Raw genomic sequence first — 21,241 nt, 5'->3', positions numbered from 1 at the left:
TTATTTCGTTCATGAACTACAGAAAAGAGAAATTGAGGTCTATAATTAAATTATAATAACACCAGGTACATGCAATTAAAAGAATTCCAATAAACATTGGTAATCCTTCCGTCCATGTCTTTCCTTTTTTGTCCGTCCAAAAAAGAATGACATCTTTCTATATTCAGTAATAATGCACAAATTTTTTTAAAACTTATTTTAAACCATAGTTTCCCATTTTCTCTTAGGAGCCGTTTGGGCATGATTTGAAATCATGAGATGAAATCATGATGATTTGAAGTTGAAGTTTTGTTTTGCACATGCAATTTGAATTTCTTAAGTTGTATTTTTTCTTATAGACATAAAAAACCCACAAGTTGTGAAAACCATCAAAACTTTCTCAATGAGCAAGTCATAGTTCATAACAAAATTAATACGGTACTAGAAGGCCTTTCTAAAAACTACAACATCAATTGATCAAACTTTAGCTCAATAAAATGGAAAATTTAACATGAGTTGTATTGTAACCACTTTTTAATATAATCCTCCCACATAGTTGGTAAGAGTAAATTTGTTATAAATATAGTACCAACTTGTAGATCTTTTAATAGTTGATATAAATGGTTGGTAAACATGATTGGTCAATATATATACCAACTTATGGATCTATTTTTACAAAATATAAATTTATGGGTCAACTTTTACATTTAAAAAAATTTGAAATCATGATTTGAAATCCCAAATCATATCTTTTTGGATAATTTGGGATTTCACCTCATGAGATGAAATCGCATGTCCAAACGCCTACTTAAACTCCGTCTCCGCCTCTGGTTTAACTTCAAAATAAGTAAGGACCGAGGAAGTGTACTATTTTATTTTAGACAAGTTGGAAAAAGTAAATAAGAATGTTTTCCTCTACTTGTTCTCATGAGAATATGACAGATCGAGAGCCCTTCACGGCTCCACCTCCCCAAACTTCCAACACAAGAATTATTTTCTTTGTCCTAATTTATGGGGCATTTTTCATTTTCCAAAAGTCATTTTGACTAATTTTAAATAGCAAAAACTATGTGAAAAAAATATTATAAGTTGTAATACATCTCATGTCAATATGATGCAAAGGTACTTCTAAAATATTAATCAAAGTTCATATAATTTGAATCTTAAGAAGCAAAAAGTGTCGCATAAATTAAAACAAATGATTACATCTATCTCTTACTTCGTTTGGTGATCACTGACACTGTCTATTGCAGACATTTTCATCTTTATCTTGATTATTGACTTTTCATGTCTCTGTTGCAGTCAATGTATAAACAAACTAGATTATCACAATACATTCTTATTTAATGCTGACAATTGCAAAAGAGAAAATCGCAAAGAAGAATTAATGCTACAAACGTTGAGCCAACATATTCTCTTGACGTCGCATGTCTGCACGAAATCTAGCTATAAACTCCTCAGCTCTCTCATTAATACAATGCAACTGTGGAGATGCTAATGTCAATGATTCCCACATCTCATCATTAGAGTAATTTTCACCATTTGTGCCACTACTTTCCCCTTGATGCATCTCATCTTGCTTTGTTTCCATTATGCAAACTTGTTTTTCGTCCTTCTTTTTTGCTGTGACAAAGTTGTCCTTCACCACAGGTATATTCTCAATGAAAAGTTGATCAATATATACTGGTGCTGATTTCTTCTTGTATTTAAAAGTAGGTTTGGACTTTGACTTGTATTTGAACTTAGTGTTTGAACGTTTAGTTTTGAATTGAACTCGAAAGATAGGGGACAGGGCTAGTTTCTTGCTATCTTTGCTGAATAAAGAATGTGGATTCTTGGATTTTTTGATGACTTTGGATCTATTGAGTACTTTGTGGAAATTGGTTTGTAACTTGGTGGAGAAGAGCTTCCATATTTTGCGAGTTGGTAAGAGTCTACGCAAGTTCAAGAAAGACATGGTGTGTTTAATTTGAAGCACACAAATTAATTGAGCTGTGAGGAGGGGGAGAAATATAACAAAGGATGAGATGGTAAGATATATATAGTAGTAGTGGTAGTAATAATAAAGTCAAAATAATTCACAGCTTAATATTTACGCTATAGTTAGATCACAAAAGGATGAGAGGACAAAAAGGCAAGTAGTGGTAGGCATGCGTTCATTTTCCGCAGACTTACCTCCAACTTATATGTTCATTTTTCTTTATATTTCTACTAATTAACAGTCTAACTACATATTCTAATCTGATGCTTCCAGGTTGTAAAGCCATCTTCTTGCATAACATATTATTCTTTTCTTTGCATGTAAGATTAGAGTTAGGATCTAAAAAATTAATTTATTGCACTTGATACATTTTTGTGGTAACGAGTTCCAAGTTACTTTCTTTTGTATCTAACGCATATTGCAACTATATATAAGAGAGAATGTGCATTTTTTGTAGTCCTCACATAGATTTTTTTTTTTTTTTTTTGTCTCCTTTTATCCCTAATTGAAGTTCTTATGACTTTGTAAATCCTCATATATTTTGGTAAATTTTGACAACTTTATGAACTTTTTTCATGGCACTAAAAATGGTGATGTTGTGAAAAAGAGTATAGTGGCCCCCACATAGCATATTCATACATATTTGAATCTTTATGTGGAAATATTATCAAACTTATTTCAAATTATATTTTTCCTTAAGAATATTATAGACACATAAAGAACTATCAAGTCATTCGAATTCTATCTTAAAAGGCTTAATTATTCAAAAATTATTCTTATTATACTATTTATTATTTATTGTTGTTATTTACAATTTATCATTTGCTATTTTAATTTTATTAGTCCGATTAAACATAAAGTTTTTTTCTCCTGTGATTTTGTGCATGTTGGCAAACTTAAGTGATTCATAAGGATTTCACTAAAGTAGGATTAAGTTTTAAATTAAAAGAATAAAACAAAATTAATTATATCATTATTAAATAATTTTGAAAATGTATATGAAATATAAATTATAGTCCTCCCGTCTCAATCTAAAATGAATTCCGAAGTACGATGGTTAATTAAAATTTTAAGTGCATACACTTTTAACATAAAATTTATCTAATAAATTACTATACTAAAAGAGGAACTATAAAGTATTATTTTTATGTATATTTTGAAAATGTTTGAAAAAACACTTTAAAGAAAATACCATTTGAGCTCCAAACAGTAATAGTAATAGACAATTGCAAAAAAATATTTTTACTTTTTTTAATATTAAAGTATTTTGCATTAAATATTTTACATAATTTAGGACAAATTATTAAGTTGAACATGAAAAATTTATTACAGTGTAGATTTCATAAAATGGTTCATTAAATTAAGAAAAAGTAAAACTTGTTATTTTTCAACATGCATCTTTTGGAAGGGAAAAAAAGCTTAACGTAAGAAAAATTTAATTTAATTGACTTTTCAGTATTTTTTTTTGTGTGATTTAATTTGAGAGAACATCTACAAAATTATCTTGTAATATCAAGATATTTAATTATTTATTAGTTATCTTTATTGGTTTCAACATTAAATAATATTTTCGCCTTAAATATTTTTTACATTAATTAAAAACTATTTTTGAATAATTTGGCTAATATGGGTTCAATTCAGAGAAAAAAATGAAATTAATTTAACATATGAGAAGCTCGATTTGGATCATTGGAGACTTTAATCTCAAAAATTTAAATAAAATAGAAATTAAAGGAGCTTTCAATTGTTTGCTTTGTTTTTTTTAATTAAAGAAATCTAATATATAAACTACGAAAAATAATTTTCTTTAACTTTTAGATACGTTTTTGTACTTTAATATTTTGAAATTCTTTCTAAAATCTCAAACTGGTGTTAAAAAAATCAAAGACGCAAGAGCAAAAAAGAAATTAAAAAATATCTACAAATTGAATTTTTAACTTCGGTTTGGAGCCCGGGCCAAATGACACTAGTAACAATTTATAGATACACATTATAAAAGGTTTTTTACTCACGTACACAATATAATTTTTGGCCAAGGGAAGGTTCCCTTACATTCAAAATGGTTTTGTAATCCATTACAAATTTGTTTTTAGTTTTATGTCCATTTTACAAAAGATTTTCATTTTTACACATAAAGTTCTGAAATATATCACACAAGAGATCTGAAAAAATTATTTTCTCCTATTCAATTGTAAGTAAATGGGCAAGAGATCTCAATTCCTCGCCGTGCTGACTGAGAGCGAATATTAAGAGTAATTATGCAATGATTCTAACCCTGCATGGATACAGGGAATTTGCATCTTCATTTCATTTTCCCACTTTACAAGATTCATCTGTTTCTACTTTTTATTCTTCTCTCCCCTGCACCATCTATTTCGTATCTTTTTGTGGTTTGCCTTTATCCGGTAGCAACTAGCAAGATTCTTGGTTGCTAAGAGATCAAGTTGAATCCATGTCAGCGGGCATAACCGTATAAGCTACTTATAAAATCTACTACTCCCTCTAATTTCTTAATTTCTACTATGACAAATAATTTGAGATGAAAGAAATATTACATTGATTTGTTTTTTTTTTCTTTTATTGGAAATTATGTATGGTGACGTAAGCATTTGAATAGTGGGATAGCGAGAGTTTAGGCCTCATTTGTTTGCACTTAATGGAGGCCTGCGTCTGAATGTTGACCTGTGCCATTAAGTGCATTTATTTACATTAAGATCTAAGAACTTATTTGATCTGAATAGGTCTTAATTATTAAAATCTTGAACAAAGCCTTAGTAGGCATTTGCCCATAAGAATTATTCACTTTATTCCGGAATTTTTTCACTTTTTTCACTTTCCAGCGTTTGACCATAAGAATTCCGAATACAACTTCTGGAATACCAAAAACTCAAAAAGTTTGTTTTTTAAATTTTTTCACTTTTTTCACTTTTTTACAACTACATTTTAACAAAAACTACAATTTGAAAAACTATGGCTAAACACAACTCCAACTCCAACTCCAAAATTCCAAAAAAAGTGATTTTTTTTTTTTTTTGGTTTCTATGGATAAACGGGGCCTTAATACATGAAGAGGTATTTTTGTAAGAATTATTTTTACCACCACTCTATCCACAACCACTAGCTCTAAACCCACACCCACCCCTCCAACCCCCACCTTACCACCAGCCACCCACCCACCCGTACCCACGCTCCACCTCTAATACCCCACCTCCATCCCACCACTACTAACCACCTCTGTCATCACAACCACCACCACTATCACTATCAACCATCACCATTCCCACCCTCCCAATCCTGCCTACCAACCCATCCTACCATCATTAACCACCTCTACCACTACAAACCCGCCAACACTATTGTCAACCATTATCACTGTCGATCGTTGCTGCTGCCGCCACCACCACCAACCACCTCTGCCATCACAACCACCACTGGCAACCACCATCGCTGACAACCACTACTCTCAGTCGCGACCGCTCCTACCACCTCCATCATTATAATCATATCAACAGCCACTAGCGTCATCGTCATCGCCACTGTCGTCGCCACTACCACCATTATGGTCAATCCTTACTACTAACCACCTCATCCATCATAACTAGCACTATCGCCAACTATCACCAACATCATCATCAACCACCACACAGGGGCGGACACACCTTAGGCTAAGGGGTGTCATCTAACACCGCTTCGTCGAAATTTTTTGATAAATATATGTATGTATATATTCTGAAAAATAGGGATGTCGTGGCTCACAGTCTAAGTCTCTAGCTAGCTTAGTAATTACTCATTAAGTTTCTTAAATGGATTATAACCCTAGGGGTGAAAAAATTATTCATTCTTTTCTCCAATTTGTTGGTATTTTTTTCTCTTTAAATGTCAAACCCCCCTACGAAAAATCTTGCGTACGCCACTGCCACCACATATTCTTTGGCCGCCACCACCACCAATACCATCAAGTACTAACATCAACCAACTCCACCATCACAACTAGCACCACCACTACCAACCTAAACTATCGCTTCAGTCATTATAACTAGGGCTGTGCCAAAATCGATTTAACCGATAAATCGAACTAATAAAAACGCTATTGGTTTATCGATATCGGGTTATTGGGTTAACGAGTTGGAAATGATTTTGTAATTTTTTTATTGGGTTATCGGTTCGATTTCCAATTTTATGAATTAGTTAATGGTTAAAGGATAACCCAATAAGTTTATATTAAAATTACCTTTTTATCCCTAATTATATATTAATGACTTTAAATTTTAATTTTTAAAATAAACCTTTTGGATCTTTGAAGTTGCTGGCTTGGTGGTGGTGCTGCTGCTTACTGTTTTAGTTTGCATTTTATAGTTTTTGTCTCGTTGCTGGTGTTTTCTTTCCAGAGAAGTTGGGGTTGACCTAGTTTATGAACAAATGAACTGTGAATTGGCCTTATTTTATTTTTGAAAGATTGCCACAGTACATTTTGTAGTTTTTGTCTTGTAATTTATGTAGACTTTATGCATGAAGGCAAATGAAACAAGAGAAAGCAAAAAAAAAAAAAAAAAATAGCAGAGCATTTTGTTATTGGTTAAACTAAAAATCGAACCGTTAGAGACCAAAAATCGATAACGATTATCTTATGGGTTTGGTTTTGGTTTAGCATATTTACAAATCGAAAACCGATAAACCCAACCGGTATTTCACAAAACCGAACCGACCGATAAGCACCCCTAATTACAACACCAACCGCCTCCACAATCACAGCTATTACCACCGCCATTACTAGCCATTAGCTCCAACCATCACCAGCAACATTGCTATAAAGCATCTCTACCATCACGAGCGAACATAAATATTTTATTTTTTGTCAAATAATATTTCTATGTTTAAACTTATATTTATCTTCTAATAATTAGTTACTTTTTATTTAAATTGTATATTTATTATGTTTAAATAAATACATTATGCAAATTAAGATGTTTGAAAAAAAACAGTCTTGATCATCCAAAGGTACAGATTTAGAAACAACATCTTGATCATTCAGATGTGCATCAGATTCAGACGACTTAATCTTAATGAAAACAAATGAGGCCTATTAAAATTCTGCACTTAAAAGTGATGTCGTGACTATAAGTCACTTACATTCCAGTAAGTATTATTTTCACTTTTCATTTTAATCTTACTATTATTATGTTCAAAAGTGACCAGGCCTTAAGTTTTTTTTTTGTTTGGACTTAGATCAATAGATGATCATTAATGAAGCTAAAACTAAAGTAACACTCCATTCTTAGTGATGATATGGTCAATTTTTATTTACCCCTCAAAAAATAAATTAAAACGGCTAAATTCTTATATTTTTTTCTCTGTATCAAAATAATAATAATAATAATAATAATAATAATAATTAAAAAAAAAAAATTCCATGCAATGTGCTTCTTTCCTATCCTGGTTTATTATCGTTAAAGCCCACAGTGAACAAGCCCAAATTTGTAGGTTTGCTTGTAGACATTGAAGCCCAACCCAAATGTTGCTACTTCGCCAAATTTTAAGGGTCATTTGCACTTAGGCCTCTCTTTTGTGCTGGTCTTTCATTTTTGTCCGTAAAAGCAAACAATTTTTTCACGGTTTATATTTCGCATCAAAATATGTATAAGTTATGTTTCGCGCCCTAAAAAAGCTTATGCCCTACTAGGCATAAGTTCCATTGCTGAGGGTAAAACTTAAAGACCAGCCCATTTGAAGGACAAAAATTGAAGACCAACCCATTTGAAGGCCGAACCGTGCAATTTCTTCGTATTTTGAGTTCAAATCAAACAACCTGATCAGTGAGAGTGTCAAAAAACAATGAATTAAGCAAACAGAAGAGCTTAGACAAGTGGTAGGTGCAAAGGCAAAAGGTGTAAGCAAAGCAGCAGCACACTTCCACACGTATATAGTTTCATGCAAACAAACCAACACATCTTTGATTCCTCTGAAACAACCATTGCAAGGTGTCCTTCACTAGCTAAAATGAAGACAGCTTCACCATGCAAAAGAAAACAATGTTAATTGCCACACGGCCATCCTAATTGCTCCACTCCAACACTATAAGAACAAGGCCTCATTTTCTCCAAATCTCATCCCATCTTTGTATTTAATTAACAAATAATAATCCTTAGCCATGGCGGTCACTACTAAGCTCTTGTTAGCTATACTTCTCTCGGCTTTTCTCGTATCTGCAGCAAATGCAGTTAGAGACTATCAGGGCCAGCAAGGTCAGCGAGGCACTCGTCTGACTCAAGCTCAACAATGCCGCTTACAGAGGCTCACTGGAAGCCAGCCCTCTGATCGCATTGAGTCAGAGGGTGGCTTCACTGAGGTGTGGGACGAAAACGAGGAGCAATTCCAGTGTGCTGGAGTTGCTCCAATGAGGAATGTTATTCGACGCAATTCTCTCTCTTTACCTAATTTCCATCCCATGCCACGCTTGGTTTACATCGAGCGTGGCCAGGGTATACTTGGAATTACTCACCCTGGCTGTGCTGAGACTTTCCAGTCTCAGCCGCAGTCCTTCCAGGCTGGCAGAGAGCCAAGGGAAGAGAGAGGCCAAGGCCGCAGAGGCGACCAGCACCAGAAAGTCCACCGTATTCGCCAAGGTGATGTCGTGGCAATTCCAGCTGGCGCTGCTCATTGGTGCTATAACGACGGTGAGGAAGAGCTTGTGGCTGTCTCCATTAACGACCTCAACCATCGATCCAACCAGCTAGATCAGAACTTGAGGGTAAAATTTATAATTATTCCCACTAATTTCGACAATTTAATGAATTTTTTGTACATGCAACTTCATAATGAGTCACACTAATGTTTCACGTCGCCTTTATTGATTATCCTTAAAGGATAAATTTCACTCACACCTTATGGAGACAGGCTATAATTCTAATTGTGAATTAAAATTATTAAATTAAAAAGAAAAGATTTTGAATAATTCAAAAAGTCGAAAAGAGTAAGTAATAAAGTAATAGAAAATGCCCTAAGATGTTTAGGGTAGTGTAAGCGATTAAGATGTTTAGGGTAGTGTAAGCGATCAAGTGATAGTAACTCATATCACTGGCGTAAACACGGGTTAAAACAATTTGAATATAAAATTTTTTGTCAATAATTCTTGTTGTACAGGTTTACCACATGTGATTAAATAAAATTAAATTAGAAGAAGGGCGAAATGATTTCTATCTCACTTTTATAGAAGATTACCGGTAAATTTTCTTACATTATTAGCGTATATGATAAGTTAAACACTTATATAATTTGTTTATATGTTGGTTGGATGTGTTTTGGACTATAGGCATTTTACTTGGCTGGTGGAGTACCACAAAGTGGGAGGCAAAGAGTTCAAATTGGTCTAAGACGGCAAAGCACACAGAGGTTCCAAAACATTTTCCGTGCTTTTGACACAGAATTGATGGCAGAGGCCTTCAACATTCCACAAGAGCTTGTGAGGAGGATGCAAGAAGAACGGAGCGAACGTGGATTAATTGTCAATGTCAGGGAAGGAATGCAAATGGTTAGGCCCGATGAAGCAGAAGAAGAATTTGAAGAGCGTCCACGACGAGGACAACAATGGTGGGAGGAAGCAGTTGGAAATGGCTTAGAAGAAAACATTTGCACAATGAAAATCCACACCAACATGGGACACCGTAGACAAGCTGACCTCTTCTCAAGGCAAGCTGGGAAAATCAACCATGTCAATCGCCAAAAACTTCCCATCCTTAAATACATGGACATGAGTGCTTCAAAAGGAACCATCTATCCGGTAATTAACTCACCCTTCTTCCCAAGTTGATTAAAAAAGGAGTTAATGGTAAAAAACACACCTGAAACTATCATTTTTTCGTGAGTTTCACGCTCAACCATATACGTATGTATTAAAACACACCTTTAAAACACACCTCGAAGCTGACCGGACCAATTATCAGCTATTCCTTTTTCCTACCCGAACTATCACCATCTATACTCAATTAGATGTGTTTTTACATAGATGCTGATAGTTCAGGTAGAAAAAAGAAATAACTGATAGTTGGCGGTGTGAGACTCGCGAAAAAGTAATAGTTTAGATGTGTTTTTGAATATTATCTCTTAAAGCACAATAAATTCTGCTAGTACTATGACATAAAATTGTACTCAATTGGTTGATGCAGAATGCACTGATGACCCCTCACTGGTCAGTAAACGGCCACTGCGTGGTATATGTGCAAAGAGGAGATGCGCAAGTGCAGGTGGTAGACCACAGCGGGCAACAAGTGATGAGCGATAGAGTGAATCAAGGAGAAATGTTTGTTGTTCCTCAGTTCTTCGCGTCGACATTGAGAGCAGGGCAGAATGGATTTGAATTTGTGGTGTTTAGGACAAGTGGTGAACCAATGAACAACCAACTTGCAGGTTACACATCAGTGATTAGAGCAATGCCTGTTGAGGTTCTTACTAATGCCTATCAGATATCTCCAAATGAAGCACAACGTTTGAAGATTAATAGGGGTGGTGAGAGTTTCCTGTTATCTCCCCAGCGAAGGTCCTCTTAAAAAATGGTTTGAATATGTGTAGTAGTGCCTCGTTTCTTATAGTCTTTGTTTTTAGACAAAGACAAGCAAGAGCGACCTGTAATTAGGAGCAAATAATGTTAACTAATAAAGCTCCTGCCTTTTTGTTTCCTAAATCTGATCCAATTAAGATTTAATTTCCTAGTCTGAGTGCAAAGTTTCTAAGGGATACATTAAACATATAAATCAAATCAATTAACAATGGTACATCAAGACTTGAGTTCAGTTAATGAGACATCGTATGTACTGTGACTTGAAGCAATTAATGCCATGTCAATTACATCACAAGGTCGAAGTGATTAGTACAAATAATGATTGAATAATTGCATACCAAAAGATATGGAGACATGGCTAGAAGTGTCAAATTATAAGAGTTTTAATTTAAATGGTGTTGGGCCAAACACACACGCAAACACACGTAACTATACGTAATGAGCAAGTAATATAGTAAAATATGTTCCCACATAGACTTATTATCAACTATTGTATAATTTAAACTATTACGATTTATTTATTCAAGCAATTTTTTCAAAAGTGAATGTGATTTATGTAGCTGTTGCTAAAATTGTAAAATGTGTAATGAGAACAAGAGATCACGCTATGGGTCAGCTGAAAATCCCATTGAATTATTCACTTAAATTGACTAATTGATTTATTTGTTACTAATTGACAGGATTAGTTTAACTCTCAGAGTTCCTACTCACCTATTCAAGCTAAATTAACGTCTATGTTCCTACGGAATTAGAATCAACAAGAACACATGCATTAATAATTTCTATTGTTTAACCTTAAAACGTAGAACAGTTAAATTTGTTCGTGATGCCAAAGATATGTGGCTAAATTCAATTAAAGATTAAATAGCGAGATATGTCAAGAAAGTGGACAAAGAAGCAGATCTAACCAAATGCTAAATACGTATGGCCTCGGGTATAGAAATCGAGGTCGATACCCTTTTGTTACAAGCTCTCACGAGATACAATAAAAATGAACTTAAGAACAGATGGGAACTGATTTAATAAGATTCTTATGATTATTGATGTAAACTATTTATCTCCTTGCTATTGCCAACCCCTTTCATGAATGATGACCTCCTCTTTATATAGTAGAGGAGTTTCAACCCTAGTACACCTAAATAAAGCAAGTAAATCTGGTGACAGCTGTATTGCCGAGATTGACGCCGAAATATCCGGGTGAGGACGGATATTTCGGTCTCCCACTAATGGCAGTTAATCGCCCTTCCTTTATCGCCTTATCCTGGCCCGGGCTCGAAGCCCCGTTCCCGGTGAGACGGTCGTATTGTGTCCGAGCATAACCATGACGACGGGAAACCGAGCGTGCCTGTGTCCTCGGTTTTACCCGTATACAGATAGTCCCCCCATTTCCCGAGGCACAAGCATCGACAATGGGGAACGGACCCCGAATAAACCGAGCGTGCCGCCTCTAATTACCCAGGACGGGACCTTTAAGTCAAATCTCACTCTGCCCGATGCTGGGTCATTATTACCCAACCGCCAAATCTTTTTAGGGAATCCTCCTTGTATCAGAAGTCTTGATACGCTACAGGATCTCTTAAATCTCTGTCTATATAAAGCCCATGTCCTCTTTCTTTCCCATGCATCTGCACCTCTTCAAATATCACTTTTTTCCACCTCTAAACCCACTGATATTCCTGCATTGAGCCCATAATACTCTTCGGATCTTCAATCTTCTTGTTCTAGGGTGAGAGTACCCTTTGTTAAGGAGAACCTTCCACGATCATGGCCTACCGTTGCTGACTCAGGGTGAAGGTCAGCCTTCATTCATGCCATCGAGCTGGGTACCGCCGGTTTCGATAGGCAAAGCTAGAATCTATTGCTGCTGGTATTGTCCCGTCGGGTTTTATTTATACGAATGACTGTAAAGTCCTTCACCATCTTGACCCGGCGAAAGATTTCGAGTCTTATGTCGACGATAGTGCCATTACTACGGTCAGGGAAGATTTTCATCTAGGCGCGGACGTCGACCTTCTCCCCGTTGGGGAGGGTGTGCAAATAATTCATCACGTTCCCGGTTACTCGTTGTCATACACGTATCCCTTCGCCATAGGGTTCACCCTCCCCGTTCATAGAATAATCGAGGATTTCTGCTGTCGATATCGAGTATGTATTGGGCAGATCGTCCCGCAAATTTGGAGGCTCGTGTTCGTACGTGTCGAGAAGTTGGCCGCCGCGCGGAGTCGCTTTTACCCTCGATCACGTGCTTCATTTATATATACCTCGGGTGATCCGAGGGGGAATTGTTCAGTTAATTCCCAGGGGAAGCCGAAGCATCATCGACCCTGAAGAAAATTATGATCGAGGATGGCTTAACCGGTTCGTGATGGTACTCACGGTTCAACTTCACCGTCCATCGTATGTCGATTTTCCCGACCCGTCACCGAATCCAGTTGAGCCCACGCTCGAAATTGGTATTTTTGAATGGGTGATTGCCCTTCTCCGGGCTTCTCGTAGCTTAGGTCGTTCTTGGAGAAGAATGGCACCCGAAGGGTGGAAAGGCAAGGACCATGGTAACTTCTTAATCTGAACGTTTCGATCCTTATTTCCCTGCATTATATCTTAACTCAATATCTTTGGTTTCCAGGACTATGGCCGAGGTGGGCTTCCAAAGGGAAATCGGTAGCCGAGGACGTAGTTCGGGGAAGAAGAACACCCGCTCCATCAAGGCCTCCTAGACGCAGGGAGGCCAGAAGTTTTCCCATTGTGCATTTGGGGGTTGGATCTCGAGTTCGAACTCGCCATATTATGGGGACTCGTCGGGAGATGCCTTTGGGTGAAACCACACCAGTGATTGTGCTCGATGAGGAAGATTTACCGGAACTGGATATCCCCGAGTCGTCCACCTCTGGTGTAAGTCATGGGGACAGCTAATCGGTATCACCCGTCATTGTCGCATCCCGTGGATATACTCGGAGATCTCATCCTCCGACTTGTTAGGTTGAGAAAGGGTGTGGCTGCTTTACTTTTATTTTCCAATTACTGGTCCTAGAGTAGGGTTTCTTCTGCTTTTTCTGATGTATCGATATATCCGGCACAGTCGAGATTTTACGAAATGGAAAAAATCTTTAATGGAATCTTGCAAACTGGTTGTTATTGGACTTTATTGAGCATTTCATGTATAATGTTTGTACCCAAACTTTCGTATATGCCTTTGTTGTATTCGATCAGTAATCATTTATTCCATAATCCGAAAGAACCCGACATGTTTTGCTACCGGTTTGAATTCCATAATCCATAATCGAGCATCTGGTTATTAAACCCAACCATGATCGGTTCGAAACAACAACCTTTGCGAAATATTCGGAAGCTTTACTCGATCATGGAGGTGTTCGTTTGAGGTTCCGATCTAGGTCTCTTCGGAAGGTCGATCTGTTCAAGCACGATTTGTTGGTTGAGCGGACGCCCCAGTTCCTTCTCTCGTACGCTTCCCATGATTAGATAGGATCAAGGTCACATCCATCACATCCGTCTGACATCGACACATGTCGAAGCCCCGTTGGCTCTGAAAACGGTTGCGGAAGGTAAAGCGTCTCGGTCCCACTCTATAAAAGCAAGTTTTCCCCTTCTTTTTTCACTTTCCGACTTTTACCAAAGGGAATTTTTACCTTCGTGTGCTCTGAATACTTTGATCTTGATATCTTCAAACCTTCAAACCTCCATATCTTCATATCTTCTTCTTAATTTCCATTTCAATCTTCAAACCTCATTTTAGACCTTCTTATCTTCATACTTTCAAAATGACGAGCAAATCTTCAAAGGCTAAGGCCGGTGAGAAGTCTTCGGCTCCTAAACCAGAGCCACTGCTGACTGACTTCGTTCCTCAAGATTGTTCGACAATTCGGGACTTCAAAGTCGAGAAACCTTCTCAACAGAGGGATCGAGGTGTCGAAATATCAGCCTATTCGCACGATACCCCTGAACAAACTCGAACAAGTCAAGGAAGATTGTGGGTGAAAAGGTAAGGGGGTCGTTATTCCCGACCAAGATGAAGCCATATCGACCTACGTGGACGGGTACTTGAGTGTTTACACCTACCCTTTCACCTTCACCACACTCGACTCTGTGGTGGTCGATTTCTCTGATGTTGGCGAGATCACCCTCGGCCAAATTCACCGGTCATTTTGGAGGATCGTTGTGCTCCTCCGTTATCTTGCTACAAATGTGAACATTCCGTTCACGGTGCAACACCTACTTTGCCTATACAGTCCCCGTGTCTTCAGAGGGGGAATGATAAAACTTTCAAAACGAGCTGGAAAAGCGCCCTTCTCCGATTTGGACGAAGATAGAGACCGAGGCTGGCAGGGCAGATTTGTCCGAATCAGGACAGCGGATCTGATCCCTACTGACAAATTGCCGTTTCCCGAGAAATGGAACCCAAAAGGTAAGTAATTTTACATCGATGCGATTCGACCGCGTGCCTGCACCGATACTGAACTTTTTATTTGTTCGTGTGTATACAGCGCTTATCCGAACCCTTGGTGCGGTTCCTAACCTCGACCAGTGGATTGGGAAAATATGTTCCCAACTTACTTATGCCGAACGCACCTGGAGGCGTTTATCTCGGTCCCGTTGGGAGGCCGAGACCCATGGTAAGTCTTCTCCTTAGAGCGTTGTCCTTTCTACCATGTGTAGTATGCCACGTTAGTTAGGTAATGACTGTTCTTCTCTTTGCTTCATAGGTTTGTCAAAGGCCACCAGAATTCGGGGCCAGGAAACTGCCGAGACCTCAGCTGATGAGCAGGATACCGAAGCTCCCGATCAGGGAGACCTAGTTGTAAGGAGGAAAAGAAAATCCTCCGAATCATCTCGAGCTCCGTCCCAGGCTAAGAAAAGATCAGGGGCCGTCACTCGAGAGACCTCGTCAGAAGATATCTCGGCCCGTGCTTTGGATGCTGAGGTCGTTGGTCAATTATTGGACCATTCTGACGACGATGATCAGGTGTTGGGTGGGCATCGTCTTATTGACGAGCTCCTCGAGCATGATTTAACTGGTTCTGTTTCAATTACTCCACTGTTGGTGGAAAGTTCAAGTTGAATTCCGGCTGAGTCGAGTGATATCTCGAAGTCGACGGATGTAGGGATCGTTGGGTCGAAAGTCGGGGCCTCCGATCACACTTCCACTCGAAGTGCTAAAAAATTGCCAGCCGCAACCGCTGGATAGAGGGCAACTTCATCGGTATCAGGCTCTAAGGTACCTACTATCCCGCCTTTGTACGGTATTGGCTCCGTCCTTCCGATACAAGCTGTGTCCTCATCTGAAACGATAATTTGCATACAGGATTCTCCGCCGCCATTGGTGGATATTCCCACCGATGACGAAAAAGCCAAAGGCAAGGTGACCTAGGAAAGGGCGGCCGGTCCCTATATGAAATACCGACCATTCGGTTTCGGGTTAATTTCGGTCCCCGAGGTCGGAGAAATCGTTTCTCGCCTTGTGTCGACCCTAGTCGGAAGAGGCTAATTACTTTTAAGGTGTCGGCCGACATGAACATGTTATCGGGTCCTGTTGGGGTGTCCAGCTATCTGTACCCTCTGGTGACCCAAGAGGACCGTAAGAAAATGGCTGAGGTCGACGAATCGTGCCTTTTTAACGAGGCTCGGCATGCATTGAATCGTGTAAGTCTCGTCCTTATATTCTTTTTACTCAGCTTTTAATTTCATGCCTCATTTTAATAACCGTTCCTTTTTCCCTTATAGGCCTCCGTGCTTCACCATGCAAGCTTCCACCGACTTACACATGAAGTGGGCCGACTCAAGGAGGAGCTCAAAAGTAAGAGTCAGGAGGTGGACGAGCTCATGACTCTATATGAAAAGAAGTTGCAATATATCTCGTCTCTCCCTGATCTTTCCATCCTTAAATCGAATTTAGCACGCTCGAAACGAGCCGCCGAAGCCAAACGGAACGTGACCGGGGCCAAGTGCGAGAAGGTAAAGGCCTTCGAAACTTACAATAAATCTTTAATAGCTGATGCTAATGTCCTTGCTTCTCAGGCCCGGGCTTATGTTAGCCAGATCGATCGACTCCGAGCAGAGCTTGATGGGATCAGGCTTGAGTTTGATGCCCTCCACGAAATGACCATCCGTGTTGTGGCCGAACGTGATGTTCTCCGGGAGCAGCTTCGGACGTCGGAGGAACAAATGAATAGCCTTAGCGCATCACTTACTGCGGTCGAAGTGGAAAGGGATCGATTGAGCTGGGTCATCACCGATCTGCAAGCTGAGCATGGAAAGGCTCTTCATAAGATCTCGGGTTATGACGACATATTAGAGCAGTACAAGGCCGATGTGACTGCTGCCGAAAAGGCCAGTAATCTTAGAGCTGAGTATGAGCGGTGTTTATTCCGAAGGAAAACCCTCGAAGAAGTTCACGCCACTGGTGTGGACTTATCAAATTTGATCGAGGGAGAAAAAGAGCTTGAAGCGGAAGCAAAGGTTGCGTTTGATCCCGAGGATTCGGATATCGATCTCGAGTCAGCCGATGAAGAGGCCGAGGGGTCGGATGAAGATTAGGTTCGGGGCCTTGTGCCCCTTCTTTTGTTTTTGCATCTTTGTTTTGAGGCCATTGTCCGAGCCTTTGTAAATCTACTTTATATATGAATGAATCAAAATTTGTGTTTGATATTTATAAAGTACTCCACGTTTCAGTGTTTTCTCGGTTTATGCCTTCATTATAATTTGCCATATTATTTCAGCCAGGATAAAATTCGAATGGTAACGGCCCAAGATTGGGTTTTAGTCCGTGTTGTCGTTAGTCGTTACTTTATTCATAATTTGCAAGATAGACCCGATCGTAACAATTTTGCATTTTTAGGTCATCGTGGTCTTTAACCGTTTTAGGTCGCACCCTTCGAGCTTGCATTTATTTTTTAGATCGTAGCCTTTAACTGTTTATGCCATAGTTTAGACCGTAGTCTTTAACTGTTATGCTATAGCATTTATTTTTTAGATCGTAGTCTTTAACTATTATGCCATAGTTTTTTCGGTATTTGGCAACATCGGATCTTTTGATCGAAGTAAGTATTTTATTGAAAAAATCGGCCAGAGATGCATTCGCAATTGTTGCCGCGGCAAGAACAAACTAAGTGGACACGATTCAATCGATCGTTTGGTCCTTACATCTGATCCTATCGTTCAGGCCTTGGCTTTTACATAGTTTTCACTTAACTCATGGTATAGTAGTCCCCTAGTATTCGAGTCCAAAGTATGAGGGCTCGGGTACTATTAGATCGGAATGTGCAGTCCCCGATCTCCGGTCTCTGATTGGTATGCTCTATATGCGTAGCACGCTGTTCGGCGCTGCCTCATTAAAAACCTTGCCGAAAACCCACTTCAGGACAAAACGGTTGAAGGACAAAAGAGTGCAAAGACGTGCTTTCAGTCTTAAGTCTATGACTTCCGAGTATCCGGTGTGCTGTTTCGTTGTCCCTCGGGCTGCATCCCTGCATGGTTAGATCGAGAGAGAAGAAAGCAAAAGAAAGTTATTCATACCTTTAACAATAATATCGTTTTAGGTGTGCCACATTCCAGTTGTTTTTCAGCCGGTGTCCGTCTTCATTCTCAAGCTGATAAGAACCCTTTCCGGTTATTCTAGTGACTCAATATGGACCTTTCCAATTCGGGGCTAGTTTCCCTTCGTGAGGGTTCTTCGTATGAAGTGTGACCTTCCTCAGTACTAAGTCCCCAATTTGAAAATGTCTGAGGTTTGTCCTCCGGTTATAATACCTTTGCATCCTTTGTTTTTGTGTGGCTATCCGGATATGAGCAGCTTCCCTTCTTTCGTCCATGAGATCCAAGTTGACGGTCATTACTTCATGGTTCGAGTTCTCAGTGGCATAACGGAATCTCAAGCTCGGCTCACCAACCTCAACGGGTATCAGGGCCTCGGCTCCGTATACAAGGAAAAATGGAGTCTTCTCGGTGCTTGATCTTACCGTTGTGCGGTAGGCGCATAAAACCTCGGGCAGAACCTCCTTCCATCGGTACTTGGAACCGGCCAGTCTCTTTTTTAAATTCTGCGACATGATTTTATTGGTAGACTCGGCCTGACCATTCGCACTTAGATGGTACGGGGTTGATAAGATTTTCTTGATTCTGTATTCTTCAAAAAACTTGCTAACCTTGCTACCTATGAACTACTTCCTGTTATCACACGCGATCTCCGCTGGTACCCCGAATCGACAGATTATATGGTCGTAAATGAAATCAATGATCTCTTTTTCCCTGACTTTCTCGAGTGCTTGTGCTTTGACCCATTTAGAGAAATAATCAGTCGTAAGTAAAATAAATTGCGTCTTACCTGGGGCCCATGGCAAAGATCCCACTATATCCATGCCTCATTTCATGAATGGCCATGGGGAGAGGACCGGATGAAGCTCTTCCCCGGGTTGATGTATTGACGGGGCGTGCCTTTGGCTTTCGTTACATTTTTGAACGAAAGTTTTGGCGTCCCTCTCCATCTCGTTCCAGTAGTATCCTGCTCTGATCAACTTGCGGACCAATGAATCGGCTCCCAAATGGTTTCTATAAGTGCCCTCGTGAACTTCCCTCAGAACATAGTCGGTTTCCCCTGGTCCTAGGCATCTCGCCAAGGGGCCGTGGAATGATCTTCGGTATAACTGGCCATCGACCAAACAAAATTTAGCTGCATTGGTTCGGAAGGCCCTTGATTTCTTGGCATCGGATAGTAGCTTCCCTGTTTGGAGATAGTCTATGTATTTGTTCCTCCAATCCCAAGTGAGGTTAGTCGAGTTTATCTCGCCGCGGTCTCTATGATCGATTTTGCAATCGTACCACGCCTCCGAGGCGAACCCTTCCGATTCGACCGAAGATCCCAGATTTACCAGGGCGTCCGCTTCATTATTTTGATCCCAGGGTACGTGTTCCAAAGTCCACTTCTTGAACCGGCGAAGGACAACCTGCAATTTCTCTTGGTATCTCCTCATTCTGTCAGCTTTGATTTCGAAGGTTCCGTTCGTTTGGTTGAACACTAAGAGAGAATCGCACTTGGCCTCTACAATCTCGGCTCCCAAGCTTTTAGCTAGTTCTAAACCTGCAATCATAGCCTCATACTCGGCTTCGTTGTTAGTTAAATCAGCAGACCTAATAGATTGTCTTATTATGTCACTAGAGGAGGGTTTGAGAACAATCCTTAACCCGGACCCTTTCACATTAGACGCACCATCCGTGTGAAGGGTCCAGACTCCCGTGCCAGTCCCCGAGGCAAGAAGCATTTCCTTGTCGACCTCGGGGATCATGGCCGGTGCAAAATCGGCCACGAAATCCGCCAATATTTGAGATTTGATCGCAGTTCGGGGTTTGTATTCAATATCATACCCGCTAATCTCCACAGCCCACTTTTCTAGTCGCCTGAGAGTTCGGGTTTATGCATGACGTTCCTTAGGGGGTACAATGTTACGACGCATATGGGATGACGCTGAAAGTAAGGTTTCAATTTTCTAGATGCACTTAATAAAGCCAAAGCGAGTTTTTTCAAATGCGGGTACCTGGTTTCGGCGTTACCGAGAGTTCTACTTACATAGTAAATCGGGTATTGCGTACCATTCTCCTCTCGAACCAAGACACCGCTCACCGTAATCTCGAACACCGCCGAGTATAGATACAACTGCTCGTTCGCTTTTGGTGTGTGGAGCAGAGGTGGACTTGATAAGTATCTTTTGAGTTCTGCCAAGGCCGCCTGACATTTGGTGGTCCATGCAAAGTCAGTATTTTTCTTTAGCAACGAGAAGAAACGGTGACTCTTATCCGAGGATCTGGAGATGAATCGGCTCAGGGCAGTTATCTGTCCCCCATTAATCTCTGTACCCCTTTAATGTCGTCTATCACGGTGATATCTTCGATTGCCTTTATCTTATCCGGATTGATTTCGATTTCCCGATTTGACACCATGAATCCGAGAAACTTGCCCGATCCCACTCCGAAGGCACATTTTTCTGGGTTCAGCTTCATGTTGTATTTTCTTAATATGCTGAAAGTTTCCAAGAAAATTTTAAATGGTCCTCTGTTCGCAGGGACATAACGACCATGTCATCTATGTAAACTTCCATGGATCTCCCTATTTGGTGTTCAAACATTCGGTTGACCAAACGCTAATAGGTGGCACGGGCATTTTTTAAGTCGAAAGGCATTGCATTATAACAATATGTGCCGAACCTAGTTATAAAAGAGGTTTTTTCTCGATCCTCCGGGTCCATTTGTATTTGGTTGTGCCCGGAATATGCATCGAGGAAACTCAGCGTGTCGTGACCCGCGGTAGCGTTGATCATGTGATCGATGCTGGGCAAAGAAAAGGAATCCTTCGGGCAGGCTTTGTTTAAATCTTTATAATCTACGCACATTCTAAACTTATTCTCCTTTTTAGGCACTACTATAACGTTAGCTAACCAATCTGGGTATTTTACCTCTCGAATGGACCCTATATTAAGGAGCTTGGTTACCTCATCCTTGACGAATGCATGCTTTACCTCGTGTTGTGGCCTTCGCTTTTGTTTGACCGGGGAAAACTCGGATCCAAGCTCAACTTGTGTGTCGTCACGTCCAGTGGAATACCCGTCATGTCTAAATGGGACCAAGCAAAGCGACCGAGTTAATTTTAAGAAACTCAATAAATTCTTTCCCGAGCTCGGGGTTAACCCCATGCCCATATACCTTCTTTTCTCGGTAGATGG

At 39.6% G+C, this 21,241-nt stretch overlaps 1 protein-coding gene across 1 annotated transcript; it reads left to right on the top strand.

The window, feature by feature from the left end:
• The first annotated feature begins 8,061 nt into the window (after positions 1 to 8,061).
• Positions 8,062 to 10,637, top strand: LOC132050764 (11S globulin seed storage protein 2-like). Its single transcript, XM_059442129.1, has 3 exons — positions 8,062 to 8,708; positions 9,270 to 9,737; positions 10,123 to 10,637. The coding sequence occupies exons 1-3, from the start codon at positions 8,109 to 8,111 to the stop codon at positions 10,501 to 10,503; spliced, it is 1,449 nt and encodes a 482-aa protein (XP_059298112.1). The 5' UTR covers positions 8,062 to 8,108; the 3' UTR covers positions 10,504 to 10,637.
• The last annotated feature ends 10,604 nt before the right edge of the window (positions 10,638 to 21,241 follow it).

Source organism: Lycium ferocissimum, chromosome 1 (genome assembly GCF_029784015.1).
Source record: "Lycium ferocissimum isolate CSIRO_LF1 chromosome 1, AGI_CSIRO_Lferr_CH_V1, whole genome shotgun sequence".
Lineage (NCBI taxonomy): Eukaryota > Viridiplantae > Streptophyta > Magnoliopsida > Solanales > Solanaceae > Lycium > Lycium ferocissimum.
This window is presented reverse-complemented; position numbering and strand designations above follow the sequence as displayed.